Raw genomic sequence first — 17,980 nt, 5'->3', positions numbered from 1 at the left:
CCCGTCCCGGCGTAGTTTGGATTCGAAGTGCGCGCCGCCGCCTGGAGGCCGCCGGGAAGGGGCGAGAACCGCCGGGGGCCGAGGGGCCGGAGCGCGTTCAGCGCTTTAACTTTAACTCGTTTCCCACGCGCGTCCGGACGGCGAGCCTGGAGCTGATCTTTAGTGGCAGCCTTCCCCGCGAGTGGCAGCCGTGCCCTGCCGCGGAAGGGGAGGAACGCTGCACCCCGCTCACGAGCCGGCACCTTTCTAGACGGTGACCCCATTTAATTTCCAGGACAGCCCCGTTGGGTGTTCTCATTTCCCGCAGGAGAAAAGTCTTTGAAGGACTTGAGATGCTCGTCCAGGTCACATGAGTGGCACAGAAATGAAGATCTCCTGGGCGTGGTTCTTTCAAATAGCAGGGGTTTATACAGTTATATAAAAACTTTTAAAACTCAAAATCGGGGGCGCCTGGGTGGCTTAGTCGGTTAAGCGTCCGACTTTCGCTTGGGTCATGATCTCGCGGTTCGTGGGTTCGAGCCCCGCGTCGGGCTCTGTGCTGACTGCCAGCTCACAGCCTGGAGCCTATTTCGGAGTCTGTGTCTCCCTCTCTCTCTGACCCTCCCCTGCTCACGCTGTCTCTCTCTCTCTCTCTCTCTTAGAAAAAAAACAAAACAAAATCGGGGGAGCTGGGTGGCTCAGTTGGTTAGGCATTGGACTCTTGATTTTGGCTCAGGTCGTGATCTAATGGTTGGGAGTTCGAGCCCCCACCTTGGGCTCTGTGCTGGCAGCGCAGAGCCTGCTTGGGATTCTCTCTCCCTCTGCCCCTCCTTTGCTCTCTCTCCCTCTCTCTCAAAATAAAATTTAAAAGAGACCTCAAAATGGACATCAAAGCACTTTTGTAACCTTTTTTTTTGGGGGGGGCTCCGTAAATGCTAATATATAGCTTTGCTTCCGGTGATTCGGTTGCATGATACTGTGGATGGAAAGCTCTCATAATTGAACTGTTTTGCTAACGATGGTTATTTCGATTGTAATTTTTACAAATGTCTTCATACATAAATCTTTGCATCTTGCTTTATTTTCTTACAGTGGATTCCTAGAAGGAGGGGCTACTGAATGCTCCTTTCCCATGATGGCAGTCTCCCCAGAAGTGTACCCTCCTCTCACCCTCCACAGCTCTGTTATTTTTAATTTCTTAAATATTTATTTTTGAGAGACAGAGACCACATGAGTGTGGGTGGGGGAGGGGCAGAGAGAGAAGGAGACACAGAATCCAAAGCAGGCTCCAGGCCTCTGAGCTGTCAGCACAAAGCCGGACATACGGACATACGGCTCGAACCCACAAGCAGTGAGATCATGACCTGAGCTGAAAGTCGAATGCCCCACAGACTAAGCCACCCAGGCACCCCACCCACTGTTATTTAAATCTCTGCTAGTTTCACAGGCAGAGACTGTCATTTCCTCATTTGATTTGCACTTACAGATGAAAGTGCACATTTTGCCTGCGTGTGTTGGGCATCCGTAGACTCCTTTTCATTTGCTTTTCCAAACATGGAGAAAAAGTAATGGATGTGTTTGTTTCGTGGGCAGGACCATGTTTCTCTCGCTTTCAGAACTTAGTTGTGCTTTCTTTATCCTTTGTCCGCAGCACACGAGACATTCACACAGCTCATGGAGCGAACCACAGACACCACATTTTTAAAAAAGTGTATTTATTTATTTTTGAGAGTGCGCATGCGTCGGGGAGAGGCAGAGATTGGGGGACAGGAGACAGAGAATCCCAAGCAGGCTCCTGGCTGCCAGCACAGAGCCCAACACAGGGCTTGATCTCACCAACAGCGGGATCATGACCTGAGCCGAAATCAAGAGTCGGATGCTGAACCCACGGAGTAAATCCAGGTGTCCCTAGACACCACTTATTAAATTTACTTGCACTCTTTGTTGATTAGCTTGGAAGTTATTCATAAAGTTTCAAAAATTTGTGTTCTTCAGACATGATGCCAGGGCTGGCATCATAAGTACCCAGAGATGAGACAGTTTTGGTATCAGTACAGTTGTGTACAGTCCTTTACACTGTAATTCTGAAGCCAACAGTCATAGAAGCATTGGAAGATAACCAGAGCATGTACTCAGCATGTAAAACACTGTGTAATCTGCGTTTAAGTAGGACCTTTTTACAAGATCCTGTATTTCTGTTGGACAGTACTGTTCTAGACAATTATGTTCTAGAATGTAAGTGCAGTGCCACAGTCTTTTCCCTTGGCCGTAGACTCACTGTCTAACCACCACATATTCTTTCTACAAACCGCCCTGTCCACAGTGTCTTTGATCTTGTATACTGGCTTGACTGGCTTTGATCTTGTATACTGTATACTGGCTTCGGGTACCTGAGTTATGCATTTTCCTTGGAATATGCGCCGACATAGCATTCTTCTATGAGAAGAATAGTTTTGATGATCCAACAACATGGATTTGGAGCTTTCTTTTGGTAAGTGACAGCACTGTGAATTGGGGAACAGATAGGAAACAGAGCGACTGGAAGGGACAGTCTTGCAAAACCTCAGGCAAAAACTATTAAGTATCTCTGCCAGGGGTCAGTGGGGAAAGGATGAGCCAGAAGCTTTGGGAAATAATGGAGGGGCTCCTGGTGGCTCAGTCTGTTAAGCGCCCAACTTCAGCTCAGGTCATGATCTCACGGTTTATGAATTCCAGCCTCGCGTAAGGCTCCATGCTGACAGCTCAGAGCCTGGAGCCCGCTTCGGCTTCTGTGTCTCCCTCTCTCTGTCCTTCCCCTGCTCATGCTCTGTCTCTCAAAAATAAATCAACTTAAAAAAAATTTTTTTTTAAGTCCTAATGGGTAATGGGACCAGCTGAGTGCGGGGGATAAAAGAAAAGCATCTGAGGGGCGCCTGGGTGGCTGAGTCACTTAAGCATCTGACTTCAGCTCAGGTCATGATCTCGCCGTCCGTGAGTTCGAGCCCCGCATCGGGCTCTGTGCTGACAGCTCAGAGCCTGGAGCCTGCTTCAGATTCTGTAACTCCCTCTCTCCCTGACCCTCCCCTGCTCACACTCTGACTCTCTCCCTTTCAAAAATAAACATTAAAAATTGAAAAAAAAAAAAAAAGCATCTGAGGTCAAGGATACAACTTTCTGCAAGAACAAAACTTGGGCAGATGATGAGGATGTGAATGACAGGATCACAGGACAAGGAGCAGATGGAGGGATTCGAAACAAGGACAGGTTCACCATGAGAGCTTATGTTAGACATGTGGGCTTGGAAGCGCCTGTGGGGAGAACACGCTGGAAATCCTAGTGTGAAGTTCAGCAGGGAGATGAAAGCCTGGGATCTGGAAGTGGATGACAACACAGGACGGACAGGGGTAGACAGAGAGATGTCGTCCAGGGAGACGGAAGCACAATCTAGGAGACCCCAGGAAGACAAGAGGGCGTCACAGAAGCTGAACAGGGGAAAGGAAAGGCCGTTGGCAGTGAAGTTAAGTTAGAGGAGGGCCGAAAAGAGACTTCTAGATGTGGTTACAGTTCACAATTTAAAAAAAAATTTTTAAATGTTGATTTATTTTTGAGAGAGACAGAGAGACAGAGCACAAGTGGAGGAGGGAGAGAGAGAGGGAGACACAGAATCCGAAGGAGGCTCCAGGCTCTGAGCTGGCAGCACAGAGCCCAACGTGGGGCTCGAGCTCCCAAACTGCGAGATCATGACCTCAGCCGAAGTCGGACGCTTCACCCAGTCGACTGAGCCACCCAGGCGCCCCAATAGTTCACAATTTTTAAAAAAAATTTTTTTTAAATAGTTTTTTAAATTTACTTCTAGGAGAGAGAGACAGCATGAGCAGGGGAGGGTCAGAGAGAGAGGGAGTCACAGACTGAAAGAGGCTCCAGGCTCTGAGCTGGCAGTCAGCACAGAGCCCGATGTGGGGCTTGAACCCATGAACCGCGAGATCATGACCTAAGCGAAAGTCGGACGCTTAACCGACTAAGCCACCCAGGCGCCCCAATAGTTCACAATTTTTAAATGCTGAGCCTGGCTGGCTCAGTCAGTGAAGCGTCTGACTCTTGATTTCGGCTCAGGTCATGATCCCTCGGTTCGTGAGATTTAAGCCCTGCATCGGGCTCTGCGCTGACAGCAGGGAAACTGCTTGGGATTCTCTCTCTCCCTCTCTCTCTGCCTCTTCCCTGCTCGCAAGCATGGGCTCTCTCTCTCAAAATAAATAAACCTTTTTAAAAAAACAAGAAAGGTCAAGGGAGAGAAAGGCCACTAAAATCATCAGTTGGGGAGCACTGCTGACCTTTTTAGAAGCACCGCTTGCAAGGCCTGCAATTGATCTAACAGGACATGAGCTTTCACTCTGCAATAAGACACGAATGCTTAAAAGTGAAGTGTCTCCTTAGGTTAAAAAAGTAATGGACACGTTTTTTCTAAAAGGATAATGAATCACAAGAGGTGCCTGGCTGGCTCAGTTGGTAGAGCATGCAACTCTTGATCTTGGGGCCATGAGTCTGAGCCCTGCGTTGGGCGAAGTTTCAAGGAAGGAAGGAAGGAAGGAAGGAAAAGAGGGAGGGAGGAAGAAGGAAGGAAGGAAGAACAATGAATTACAGAATTTTAGAATTGGAAGGGTGCTTACTGATCACCTGTCTAATCCATCCCCCTCATTTTATGGTTGGGGAAACTCTGGTACAGGGCAAGTCTCAGGGGAGCGCCAGGCCGGGCCCAAAGCGACTGCACAATCGAGGCCGCAGAACACACGAACCCCGTGGAAAGCCCTGCTGTGCTCCACTGAGAAGATGGAGGTGCACGGGAAGAACTAAACATGACATTTGGGAGCAGAGGCTTTATTTACAATGATCCTCAAACAGGATTTAGCAGAAGGTCCCTCCTCCTCCTGTCTTTTCAGCAGGAGCTGTACTTCATGAACAAATAAGAGAAATACCCCGGGGGCAGGAGGTGACCGCTCTCCTTACATAACTTTTGGCTAAATCCCAAACAAGTTCCGTGCTCCCCAGCTCTGCGTAGGGTAGCTGGTGGACACTCTGTTAGCAGCTGGGACCAAATTCCTGCAGCCCTTCGGGAAATGCGTCCGGACAGACGGCAGCCCCGGCACGGAGAGCGTCAGGCCTTCACCTCGCTCATGGCTTCCATAAGGCGAGCACTGTTGGTGACCGCCGTGGTCAGGAAGATGAACCTGTACCCTACAGAGTCAAAAGCACCGGCATCCGTGACTAAGAACAGATTGGAGGCCCCCAGCACCGGCCACATCGAGCCCTCCCTCCGCAGCCCTGGCTGGATCAGACCCCGATGGCCCGAGCCACGGTCTCGCGCCCGAGGAGCTGCCCCGCACGGTGGAAAGGGCGCCCTGCCACCCAGCCCACAGCCGGACTCAGTGAGTGGCGCCCTGGGGCCTGGCGACAAGCCTTCCTGAGCACTGCCCTTTGTCCCCCACATCCCATTGTGCTCCCTCTTACCTTTCTCTCTGCCCAGGAACCGGAGGGCTGAGATCTCAGAGAACGTGCAGCCACCCAGGAACACCACCAAGATGAGGCGCAGGCACTCGCTCGAAGCCTTGTCTTCCTTGGCCATGTCTGCGAAGATCAGAGCCGATCAGAGCCGCCGCGTGCCTTCCGCGCCCCGCCCTCCTGGCCCCGCCCCGCCCACGCGGTCAATGCCACGCACCTGTGAATGCCACGTCGCTGCAGTTGAGCAGCCGCAGCACCTCGTCCAGACCCTGCCAGCTCCGCCGCTCCAGCACCTAGGGGCGGGGGTGAGACAGGCACCGCTTCAAGCCTGAGACAGTGTGAGGCCTAGGAAAGGAGGGGGGCGGCAGCGACCCTCACGTTTCTCCTTAGTTATCGGGACAGGCCGGGGGACCAGAGAGAGCAGAGCGTGAGGTATGAACGGGAGCAGGTGGCTTGTCCTCACCTGCTCAATGATTCGGCAGCTGAGGGGCACGTAGGCGCCGCTGAAGACATACGCCATGTCCCGTGGCACTTTCAGGTCATACTCGCCATCCACACGTGGGATCTGAAGGGCAAAGGGGACTACGTGAGGCACGTCACAACTTGTCTGCCCAACCCTTTACGCACGCGGTCAGGGAAAAGTAGTATATCCCCCCAAACAGTTCTTACTGCAACTAAAGGGGAAACCAGCAAAATCCCTATTTAAAAAAAAAATTTAAAAACACTCCTTAACCAAAGATTAAAGCTTTTGTTCAGTAGCCCCTGGTTCTCCTTAATGAGCTCCCCATGCTCCCTAGGAAGAGCTGGAAAAAAAGATGCCCCTTTGCTGATTTCCTGGTGACACGGGACATGCCTGTCACTGATGTGGCACTCAGCCTTCTTCTGACATTGGTGGGTGTTTGTTACATGTTTAAGTGAATAAATCTTTGTGCCCTGTCTCATTACTTTTAATTTTTTTTAATGTTTATTTTTTGGGGAGAGAGACACACACACAGAGTGCAAGCGGGGGAGGGGGAGAGAGAGAGGGAGACACAGAGCTGTCGGCACAGAGCCCGACGTGGGGCTTGAACCCACAAACTGCGAGATCATGACCTGAGCTGAAGTCGGACACTTAACCGACTGAGCCACCCCGGTGCCCCGTGTCTTGTCTCATTATTAAATTAAGCTCATACTGTAATGCTACCAAACAGAGGATCTTTATAACAGCAGAACAACAGGGAGGTCTCCGCGGACCCAGAGCACCCCACAAAGGACTGGACCCTCGGCTGCCCTGTCCCCTGCTCCTACGTACCAAATTCAGCTTCTTGCTGATGGCACGAAAATTGCTCCTCTTGGCCAGAGAACTGAAGGCATCAGTAATCTTCCCTGGGAAGGAAATCTGNCACACGCCACAGGTGGAAGCGCTTAGGAAATGACAAATGGCGGACTGCTCACTTCTCAAGACCCTCCTCAAAGCCATTCACCTAGAATCCCCTGGACCTGATCAAGACATTCCCCACCCTTCTCCCCACCATGGTGGGTGCCAGCTATCTACTAATCGCGATCCGCAGGGCTTACTGGCTAAGTGTGCGGGTCTTGGGAGTCAAACTGACCTGGGTTCAAAGCTGACTGACTAACTGAGGGACCCTGAACAAGTCACATGACCTCTCTGAGCCTGTTTCCTTATCTATAAAATGGAGATTGTGAACTTACTTTGTGAGGACTGAGAAACTGTTATCTAAAGGTCTGAGCACTCAGCAAGGGGTCAGTACGTGGCCCCTGCTCCCGGCAGAAGCAGTGGTAACGACAGTGAGCATGCAGAATCCTGTTCCCCTCCCCCGGCTCATTCGCTCCCTCCCGGGTGCTGACTGTTGCGAGCAGAGGGCACCGGGGCAAGGAAGGGGCTACCCGCGCCCCCCCCACCCACTCACCTGCAGCCTTGTCCGTCACCAGCTTGCTCACTTTACTCTCCACGGCCGTGAGGGTGTCCCCAGGGGCCTGCTCCGTGAGGAGCCCCGCCCGCCGCAGATTGGAGAAGGTCAGCAGGTGCTCGGGGCCGTAGCTCTGAAGGAAATGCAATTCAGCCATTCACTAAGCGTCCCACACGCCACACCGTAGGGTGCTGGGTGGTATAGACGTGAGGCAGAGAAGGGTCAGGCATCCTGTGCCCGGAAGAAATAACCAAACACCAAACAAAGGAGGCACAAGAGCACAAAACTGTGAGAGAACAGAGAAGGCCACTGATGTAAGGGTGGTGGGAAGGGCTCCCCAGATGAGGAGAGACTGGAAGAGAAAGACCTGGAGGGAAAGCTGTATTAACGCCTTGCAAGATGCTAAAGTGAGGGAGAGTCCTCGGGGTGGGGGCTCGGCTCTGTGGCTCCGGGTCTCCCAGCACGGGCCACCCAAGAGAACCGAGCATGGGAGAGACAGGGGTGTGGGAGGGACAAGGGCATGGGAGGGTCAGGGGCGGGGGAGGGTCTCCACGTGTCACGAGGTGACTGTCCCGAGACGCTCTAAGAGGGAGGCCAGACGGGGAACAAGATGGGGACGCAGACAGGAAAGGGGCGGCTCTGTGTCTTTCAGGAACGTGCCGTGACCCCCCTCCACCCAGTTCCCCCCAGAGGACACTCTCCTGGCCTCACCTGCAGATACTGTGTTTTCAGAGATCGGTAATCCTTGGGAATCAGACCTGGCAGGGCAGAGAGGGCAGGCTCATGCCAACACCAGCTGAAGTGTCCTGACGTCTACAGCCAAACCACCCAACCACCCTCTTGCTCCCCCAAAAAAACCCTTAATCAGGAGAAAGGGAATCAGTAAATGTTAACCTCGCATCCTATCAGGTCAATTCTAAACTGACTCCTAAACTTAAGTTGCTCAGTGAGAGGCAGAGCCTGGATCCGAGAGCTCCAAGGCACAGCCCTGAGCCACCAGGGCACCAAGGGAGGGACGCTGGCACCGGGGCGCAGGCTGCTCCCAGCGGGGGTGGCAAAGGGCCGCAGGGGGGCGGAGGGAGGAGGGGCCCCTGTGTGCGTTCCTTCCTGGCGTCGGGCCAGCGCTACTGTGAACCACTTTACTGCTGCCAAGGGATAGGACAGATGTCCAGATGAGGTCCAAAAGTGCAGCCCGACACGCTTCCCTCCAGGGAGGTGGGGAGAATGGGCTTGCAACTACCATAATCACAGGGGATGCAGAATAAGCAAACCACTCCTCGGCGCGGAGAGCAGCCTTGAAGACCAGTGTCCCCCAGGAGGACTTCGCAGTAAACATGAGTGGCCGTGGCCGTAAAGGGTGAAGGGAGTGGAAGGTGCCTCCCGCCGCAGGGTGAGTAAGTCACGGGGATGAATGGCACGGGGAATAGTCCACGACACTGTCACAGCGCTGTGTGGTGACAGGCAGTAGCGGCCCCTGTGGGGTCCCCAGTGTTGTGGACATGGTGCCGTACACCTGAAACTAACGTGACATCGTGTGCAAACTATACTTCCAACTGGGAAAAAAAACAGGCAAAAAGTCTGCATAAGCAGCTTAAAAGTCTGCCATAAAAGGCCACAGAATCAGAGCTTTTGGAATGTTTATGAAATTGTTTGTCCCCTTTTCCTGGACTGTATCTTTACTATGAAACCTCGTTGAACGCAGGTTCATTACGGCTGGAATAAAGGTCCCTGTGCGCTAAGCCTCTGCAGTCTTCCGATGTGACGGGGCCTGCCCTGGGGGCTTGGCTGTGGTCCTGCTTCAGGTCAGGATGATACATCGGGACCTGGGGTGTCTCACTCAGAACAAAAGCTGCTTTATTTTATGAGGGAAAGAGTCCAAATTACTGGAAAACGTTCTGTCCGCTAGGACACTCATCTCTGTCCTTCAACATGATTTCTTCCATGGCTAAGGTACAGGTGGGCAATCTGGCACCCCCGACCCCAGGGGCTCACCGTTCTCGGTGATGGACAAAAGGCACAGGAGGCGAAGGCTCTCGATCGGCGACACCTACGTGGGAAGAAAGAGTCAAAGACAGTCAAGTGTCGTGACCGACGTTCTTCTCTCCCTTCGTCCGGCTGGGGCCAACCCCACCGCGACGCCGTGCCCGGAACCCCAGCCCCTGCTCACCTGCCGGTCTATGTGCTCTTCAATGTAGCTGGTGCTCTCCCGGATGTTGAAGCCCTCCAGCAGCGCTGTGAGTGAACACAGGGGAGCTCATTATGGGGGGTGGGGTAGAGGGGGGAGTTGCTGCCATCTGTGCCCACAGGTGTCTGTCTCCCCATCTTCCTCAATCCTTGGGGTGGGTTACAGACCCCCAGGACTTCTACCAGGAAGCAGCGGCCCACACAGCCAGCATCGGCCGAAAGGAGCCAGAAGGCATCTCCGGTGGGTAGGAAGGGGCTGGGGGTGAGGGGAGCCGGAGCCCGGGCAGGGGCTGAGCGGGGCCGCCGCAGCTACCGTGCTCCGTCTTGATGAGCTCCTGGAAGTCCTGCTTGGTCTTCTTCTTCATGATGGATTCACAGGCCCCGATATCTGCAGACGGGACAAAAAAGCAAGCTGATGTATTCCGGATTCTCCAGAGACGTGCCTTTATTGTCCAGAAGAATACAAACTTCTTACTGGCCGTGGTGGAGGCAGTTACATGATTATGTGAGAGAATGCATATAAATCAGTTAGAATAATACCTGGCACTTTAACTATGTAATAAAATAATCTAACATTGTAATCATTATTGCCATTAAACCTATAGGAGTATACCAAAAAAAAAAAAAAAACCACTTCTAAGGCGAAACACAGAAGCTCTTCTTTCCATTTCAGACAAAACAGGATCACTGTGTACTGGGTGGACAGAGATCTCCTCTCCCAGGAGAGAGAGATCTCTGCAGCGCCCACCCCCTTCGCCCTCCCCTCAAGCTGAAACCTACGGACACTCAGCAGGCGGTGCTCCTGTTTCAGTCCCTTGAGCTCCTGGGACACGAAGTTCTTCATCTGCTTGATGTCCATGCCTCTCCGGCGCTGGGGGAAGATCCCGGGACGTCAGCCTCTCCCGACCCTCAGCCTTGAGCAGTCCCCACCCTCCCTCAGATCCCACCGACGCAAGAGAAAAGACGGCGGGCTGTCGTCCTAGCAGAAGGGAGCCGAAGGGCAGCAGGTTGGGGAAGCCACTGGGGAAACAGAACAGGGGGCCTCACGTCATACTGAGCCTGCAAGTTCCGGGCCTTCTGGCTCAAAAAGCCAAAGACATTGGAGAAGTGCTCGTTACGAATCTCATGGAACACCTGTGAGGGGAACCAGACGGGAACGACTTACGACAGAGACGCCCCTAACCAGCCCGTCCTCCCTCGGGAGGGTGTGAGGAACGCATGAGAGCAGCACCCAGCTGTTCTAGCAAAATCACAGAGAACGCTGAGCCCGTCTCCTAAGTGTACGTCAAATGCCAGCTCTGTGCTCCGGGCTGAGCTCGCTCCCGGTGGGGAATCCTCTCCCACGGGCTCGGTCTCCCCTCCCAGGGCCGGGGCCCACGGCCCGCGCAAGCCCACAGCCAGCACCCATCCCCTCACCTTGTCCTCAGCATTGAGCAGCACCTTTAAGCTCCTGTCAGAGGACGTGACTTCTGGGCCAAAGTCGACGCTCCCTTTGAGAGCAGAGGGAGCAGCTATGAGGACCTCCAGTGAGGCCTTCCCTGTGCTACCCTTCCCTGAACTGCCATTAAGAGTCCCCGAACTATCTGGAAGGCAGCAGTTGGCTCCGAGTCTGGGGCTCTCCCACCAGCCCTGCCCCGCACAAGAGGCCCTGGCTGCCGAGCACCACCTCCATCTTGCTGGACGCCACTGACCACACTTGATGCGGAAGGTGTCATCGACCAGGCCCTCGTAAACCACCTGGGAGCAAAGTGCCGTCACGAAGTCCACGTCTGGAACGAGATCCCCAACCATGAGGGTCCTCCCGGACCCACGCGCCTAGCCGGTTCACCCCGCGTCAGCTCCCGTGCCTCCACAGGGCCCAAGCACCACGCTCCCCATCAGCGACGGCATTCACAGCCCCAACCTGAGGATCCCAGCTGGGCCGCCACTGTCGCCACACCCCCATGTCTCCGAGGGGTCAAAGACGACGGGAGCGCTGAGCGTAACGTACCTCTGTCCAGGAGGAAGATGTGTCCAATTTCTGGCCTTCGGCCCTTGGTTTCGCCATCTTCCTCCTCTTCCAGCGTCCTCCACAATTCATATGACATCTGCCGGGGACCAGGACAGCCCTAGTCTTGTGTCCGGGCCCCTGCGACAGCCCGCGCCTACTGAAGCCAACTCTTTTCCATGTGACACCTCTCCTTGACCCCAGGAGGGAAACTAATTGTTAACAATACGGCCTCCTGCACCCACGCCTGTTCCCACCCCTCGCCCCTCCCCATGTCGATGGGGAAGGGTCCCTGCCCTGCAGGAAGACACGTAGCAGTGCTACCCCAGAGGCCTTGGCCCTGGCCTTTCCATTAGCCACACAAGTCCTCCTCTCTGAGGACCCATTCCAGAACAAGGAAACAAAGCTAAAGAATATACCTCTGCCACACATGCCCACGGGCAGTCCTTGGTGGGGAGAGGACAGGCGGGAGGGGGGCTGTCGGGACAGCAGTACCGCCAATGCCCACCTTGGCACACCTGCCGATTCCGTAGCAGTTAGGGAAGGGGCCGTACAGAGTGCTGAGGAGGTGTAAGGCCTGCACCACGGTGTTGATCCAACGCTGATCTCCTTCCTGCAGGGGCCATATGGGCCACGGAGATATGGGCCCCCCCCAACAGACCCATCTGGAGGGGGGCCAGGGCAGGAAGGCAGGCGCGGGGGCTGCTTGAAAGCATTCATTCGGATTGACCCCAGAGCAAGTCCTGTGGGCATCAACTGGTAGCATTTTTCTGGAAATCAGTCTCCCGAGTTAGATGAAGGTTCCCTCGGTATTTCTAGCCCTCCTGTAGCCCACTGGACTCCATGTGTGTCCCCACCTGTCAATGCCAAGACCCAAGGACCCTGCACTTACCAGGAAGTAGTCCCTGAAAAATTCTGGGAGCTCCATGCTCAACAGATCCACGTCAAGAGGCAGCAGAGAAAAGGCCCATTCGTCACAGCTCACATCTGTGGGCATAGACAGCGTGAGTCTGGCCCATTCGTCACAGCTCACGTCTGCGGGCACAGAGAGCGGATGCCTCCCTGCAGAAGGCACAGGGCTCCGCGGGGAGAGGAGGTCAGTGCCCGCAGTCATGCAGAAATTTCGGAGCGGCTGCCACATGCCCAGCACGGCACGAAGCATGGGACACCCAGAGATAAACAAGACATAGTTGGTGCCCTGAAGAGTTTGTGGTCTGATAACAAAAGGGACACAGCCACCACAGCCCGTCACACGACGTGATAAGGGGAGGGGGGTGCACGAGAGCGCCGACCAACGTGCAGAGGAATCGCTGGTTCCCTAGTGGACAGACACCGACAGGTGGCCACACAGGCGCAGCACTGGGGGTACGGTGGGGACCAAACAGACACGCTCCCCATCTTCTGCCAGAGAATCCCAGTGGAGTGGCAATGCACCGGACACACCTCTTTACGACTGTGCCCCCACTGAGCTAGCAGAGCGACCCAGGAGCACTGGGGATGGGTCCTCAACAACAGGGGCCCGGGAAGCGTACAGGGGTGCCAGGGTAGAGGAAACACTTCCTAAATGGGCGACATTTAAGCTTGGAATCTGAGTAAAATTGGGGTATGGGGAAAAAAAAAAAGCTGAGCGTGAAGAACATTCTAGGCAACGGGAACAGCATGTGTGAAGTGCCCATGGCTGGAGGAAAGGAGAGAGCAGCACACGGGAGGGGGAGGGGAGGGACCAACCACAGGCCAAGGAGGCCCCTGGGGATTCTGGCACAGGGGCGATTCCGGCTGGGAGCACTGTGCTCAGGTCAAGCAGAGGGGCGAGCAGAATGGAGGGAGGGGGCTTCACAGGAGGGAGGGGGCTTCACAGGAGGGAAGGCACACTCTCTCCTTGTCTCAGAAGGTAGGAATGGTGGTACCTGGCATCCCCTTCAGCCTTCCTTTATGGGCCCTTATCTGGCCCCCCACTATCAGGCCCTCCCCTCCTTCCAGGCCCACAGGCAGATACAGGGGGCCTTCTTCGTGCTCCCCGTTTCCACTCACAGTCGCCTCCTCTCACCTCCGTACACTCCCTCTTCCTCCAGCACCATCTCACACGCGTGGAACTGCAAGGCAAGAGGGAGTGGCTGGTGACCACCTTCTTCTCTGAACCCAGCGGCCACAAGGGAACGTGGGCTCTGAGGGACAGGGAGGACCCTGGGACCACCTAGCCCGGGGCTTTGTTTCCCCTTCATCCCCTTTATTTATGTATTCAGTCCAGCGCTCTTCTCTCCCCGAGACACTGGAAAACTCCACAAAGGAGAAGGCAGTTCAGCTGTCACCGAAGGGTGAGTTCTGAAGACGGATGTGGGAGGAAGGGAATGACTTCGCCTCAGAAATAGAAGAGGCGAGGGGTGCCTGGGTGGCTCAGTCAGTTAAGCGTCCGACTTCAGCTCAGGTGATGATCTCACAGTTCATGGGTTCAAGCCCCGCATTGGGCTCTGTGCTGATAGCTCAGAGCCTGGAGCCTGCTTCAGATTCTGTGTCTCTCCCTCTCTCTCTGCCCCTCCCCTGCTCACGCACTCTCTCTCTTTCTCCCTCTCTCTCAAAAATAAATAAACATGGAAAAAAATGTTCTTAATAAAAATAAAAAATAAAGTAGGCTCTACGCCAATGTGGGGCTCAAACTCACAACCCCAAGAGCAAGAGTTGTATGCTCTATGGACTGAGCCAGCCAGGCCCCCCATCCCTCACTCATCTGTCAGTACACCTGAAACTGGAGGCCTACTTAGAGGGCTAACTGTTAGAATTCGAAACCTGCCAATCCTCATAATTAACAAGAGGAGTCTCAGGAAGAGAGAGAGACATCTTTGCTACGGAAACTGAGGGAGAGATGGTCCAGTGACATAAAATTAGGTCAAAGAACCTGATAAGCTGCGATGTGAGATGGACAAGATTCATTGAAATACCAATTTTGTTTTTCTGTGTAACAGGGAGGCTTGTAGGACTATTTGAAACTATTACCAACTTGTTCTATTCCTTGTTTAAACAAATCTGTCCATGGAAGGATAATTTGAAAAAAGAGGTTTTGTAAGACTCCAAAAGGTAGAATTTATTGCCATAGTTCTTTTAATAACATTGAAAAGTAGCCTGTAATTCCGAATAGTTATGATACTCAATAATTTCTTGCCCTGGTAATGATGTCATACTTGATATATGTGTATTTCTAAACAGGGTAAGTAGCTGTAAGACTGTTCTACAAATCTTCAAATGATCTTCAATGGAAGATCACTGATTCTTCTTATTCCTTTCACATGATAGGAAAACAATATAAGCCTGTGATTTCACTAGATTTCATAACAAAAATTGAAAGTCATTTAAATTAAGAGAAGTAAATACTTGCCATTTGCAACGGCATGCATGGATCTAGAAAGTATAATGTTAAGAGAAGTTAGTTAGAGAAGGACAAATACCATATGATTGGAATCATATGTAGAATCTTTCTAAGTTTATTTATTAATTTTTAAGGAGAGGAGAGAGGAAGAGAGCGTGCGGGGGAGGGGCAGAGAGAGGAGAGAGAGAATCCCACGCAGGGTCCACACTATCAGTGCAGAGCCTGATGTGGGGCTCAATCACCCCGACCTGCGGATCAAGACCTGAGCTGAAATCAAGAGTCAGATGCTTAACCGACTGAGCCACCCAGGTGCCCCTCACACGTGGAATTTAAGAAACAAAACAAATGAGCAAAGGGAAAACAAAAGGGAGCAAGACATGAACCGAGAAACACCCTTAACTACAGACAACAAGCTGATGGTCACCAGACGGGAGNTGGGTGATGTATGGAATTGGTGAATCACTGTGTTATACACCTAAAACTAATGACACTGTATGTTAACTGTACTGAAATTAAAATAATAAAAAGTAAAAATGCTCAGCCCTGTTAATGTTATTAAAAAAATAAGAGGCAAGTACTACTATCAACTCCCTCGTACAGATGAGAAAAATGGGGCACAGAGCAGTTAAATGCCGCATCCAAGATCACACAGGTAACCAGAGCTAAGCAAGGATTCACACCCACTCTGCCTTTATTGTTTTAGTTTAGCTATTGTTTCTTTTTTTTTTTTTTAATATTTTTATTTATTTCTAGGAGAGAGAGAGAGAGAGACAGTGTCAGCAGGGGAGGGTCAGAGAGAGAGGGAGATACAGACTCTGAAATAGGCTCCAGGCTCTGAGCTGGCAGTCAGCACAGAGCCCGACGTGGGGCTCGAACCCACGAACTGCGAGATCATGACCTAAGTGAAAGTCGGACGCTTAACCGACTAAGCCACCCAGGCGCCCCGAGTTTAGCTATTGCTTCTATTATCTCTAGTTTTGGGGGGGAAATTTGAAAGAGACTAAATCCCTGTCCTTTCAACCTTAATTTCTGTCTGCTCTACCTGCATTGTGTGCTATCTGGTACAGCTTTACAGGGCCTAGGGCAGGCAGTGCAAAGACCCGGCACACCGATCCTTCTAATCAGTAGGACCGAGGATGTACCCACGATGCACCTTGCTGACGTGGGGGTGAGAGCGGAGCCTGATAGAATCAGGAAACAGAGGAGCTATGGCAGGACCCTGAACACTACAATTACTGAGATAAAAGGGTGGAAGAGACCTAGCCTGATTACGCTAACTAACTGCCGCGGGCCTCACTTCCCTCCGGGCCTCACTTCCCTCCGATGCTCAGAGCCGGGGTGGAGTGAAGTGGTCTCTAAGGGTCCTTTCCTGTGTAAGAAAGACTTTTCCAAAGTACCCAGTAAAGTTCTAGTAGCCCAGGGGCGGCCGGCCACATGCCTTGGAGGAGCAGTGGGTGTGGGGGAGGGTAAGGATTTATTGTCTTTATTATTAAAGGGACAGAAGAAGAAAGTCACTGAAACCATAACAGAGTGCACCTTACGATACAGACATTTGTGTCAGAAGGGAGGCATAGCAGGTTCTACTTCACAAGAAGTCTACGCAGAGGCCACCACTCACAACTCCATCATCCTTAACTGGGGCAGTGTGATGACAGACCCTCCACTAAACAACCAGGACCACGCTGATGACAAGACAAAGACAGGTATCTTGTTCAGTCACACAGTTTGCTTTGGGGAGAGAGAGCTGTTGGGCCCTGGCCCCTTCCTAGCCTTCCGTCCTGATCTACCTTCGCCTGTTCCCACCGGCACCCGGACTCACCTTCTGAGGGCTGAAGATCACCTTGTATTTCCGAGTTCGGCCAGCTGATTTGTCAGCATTGACGAGACCTACAGACACAAGGAAGGCAGCCCATAGAGCCACAGGCCATCTGTCAGGCTAGAAGCAAGGAGGCGGACATCCTCTATGAGTGGTATGGCCAACTTGAGACATCTTTTCTTTTTAAAGTGGGGTTTTTAAAACTTATTTAGTGACAGAGAAAGAGCAAGTGGAGGAGGGGCAGAGAGAGAGGGAGAGAGAAGCCTAAGCAGGCTCTGCACTGTCAGCCCAGAGCCCGATGCGGGGCTCGAACCCACAGACCACAGGATCACCATCTGAGCTGAAGTCAGCTCCTTAACTGAGTGCACCACCCAGGCGCCCCTCGGCCCGTCTTTTCTTATTAAAAGGTCCTCACAGCCCAGGCCCTTAATCCTGGCCGCTCCCGCCCAGGTCGCGGTCACACGCAGCGCGGTGGCGTACTCACTGGCAACGTATCGCATGTTCTTGATGCGGGGTCGGACCAAGAAGCACAGCCTGCGGGCGAGAAGGGAGAAGACCCAGAAAGCCGCAGTGAGGGGAAGGCATGACGGTGGTGATGGCAGCTGGGGGAAACGGAAACCACTGAACTCTCTCACCGTCTGCTCCTCTCGCCAGGCCTGCCGTCCTCAGCCGGGCCGGCTCTCCCGGCCCACCACACACCGGGCGCAGAAGCCTCCCCCCGTACAGCAGCTACACTGGCACTGGGAAAGGGAGGGGGGCGGGGGGCCAGGGGCTCCTGCTCTCCCGTAATTTATAATCTACTGGGCAAAATGAGACGCACGCATGTATGGAGTATATTAATAATCAAGTGTTAGAAATAATACAAGAAAGTAAGTAAGATAGTGTTTCTCAAACTGGGGTGTTTTCCTCTAAGGGAGGATGAACATTACCTAAGATGGAAAAACAAACAAAATAAAAACAAAGGCCAGACAACAGGCTGCGTGTGACCGGGTGCCAGGTGGACAGGACAGATACTAAACACCAGGGAGCCGCGGAGGAGGAGGGACGCCCCCACCCCGGACAGGAAAGGCGACACAGGGCTTCATGGAGTGGGTGCGGCTGGGCTCGNGGGAGGAGGCAATAGCTGGGCGGCACATGCCCGTGTGTGTCAAGCAGAGGCTTGAGGGGACAAGTGACAGACGAGGCTGGAAAGGCAGCGTGGGGCGCCCTGGAGAGAGCCTTGGAATCTGCGATGGGCAATCTGGACTTTAGTCAGTAAGTAAATGGGG

The 17,980-nt window shown here is 53.1% G+C and overlaps 1 protein-coding gene across 1 annotated transcript in view; it reads right to left on the bottom strand.

The window, feature by feature from the left end:
- Positions 1-4,817: 4,817 nt before the first annotated feature.
- The window catches only part of VPS33B (VPS33B late endosome and lysosome associated), an 18,354-nt gene continuing 5,191 nt past the window's right edge, over positions 4,818-17,980 (bottom strand). Inside the window, exons 4-23 of the mRNA XM_077774330.1 lie at positions 17,197-17,246; positions 16,716-16,783; positions 13,583-13,628; positions 12,428-12,522; positions 12,044-12,148; positions 11,539-11,635; positions 11,240-11,317; positions 10,965-11,038; positions 10,596-10,682; positions 10,329-10,419; positions 9,862-9,936; positions 9,532-9,596; positions 9,357-9,411; positions 8,076-8,122; positions 7,365-7,497; positions 6,746-6,819; positions 5,918-6,019; positions 5,672-5,747; positions 5,464-5,580; positions 4,818-5,190 (exon numbers count right to left, since the gene is read on the bottom strand). Of these exons, the coding sequence (XP_077630456.1) occupies positions 5,111-5,190; positions 5,464-5,580; positions 5,672-5,747; positions 5,918-6,019; positions 6,746-6,819; positions 7,365-7,497; positions 8,076-8,122; positions 9,357-9,411; positions 9,532-9,596; positions 9,862-9,936; positions 10,329-10,419; positions 10,596-10,682; positions 10,965-11,038; positions 11,240-11,317; positions 11,539-11,635; positions 12,044-12,148; positions 12,428-12,522; positions 13,583-13,628; positions 16,716-16,783; positions 17,197-17,246 (1,615 nt within the window). The 3' untranslated portion in view covers positions 4,818-5,110. The remainder of the gene's footprint in view (positions 5,191-5,463; positions 5,581-5,671; positions 5,748-5,917; positions 6,020-6,745; positions 6,820-7,364; positions 7,498-8,075; positions 8,123-9,356; positions 9,412-9,531; positions 9,597-9,861; positions 9,937-10,328; positions 10,420-10,595; positions 10,683-10,964; positions 11,039-11,239; positions 11,318-11,538; positions 11,636-12,043; positions 12,149-12,427; positions 12,523-13,582; positions 13,629-16,715; positions 16,784-17,196; positions 17,247-17,980) is intronic.

The sequence above is a fragment of the Crocuta crocuta genome, unplaced genomic scaffold (assembly GCF_008692635.1).
Source record: "Crocuta crocuta isolate KB4526 unplaced genomic scaffold, BGI_CrCroc_1.0 scaffold7, whole genome shotgun sequence".
Classification (NCBI taxonomy): Eukaryota; Metazoa; Chordata; class Mammalia; order Carnivora; family Hyaenidae; genus Crocuta; species Crocuta crocuta.
This window is presented reverse-complemented; position numbering and strand designations above follow the sequence as displayed.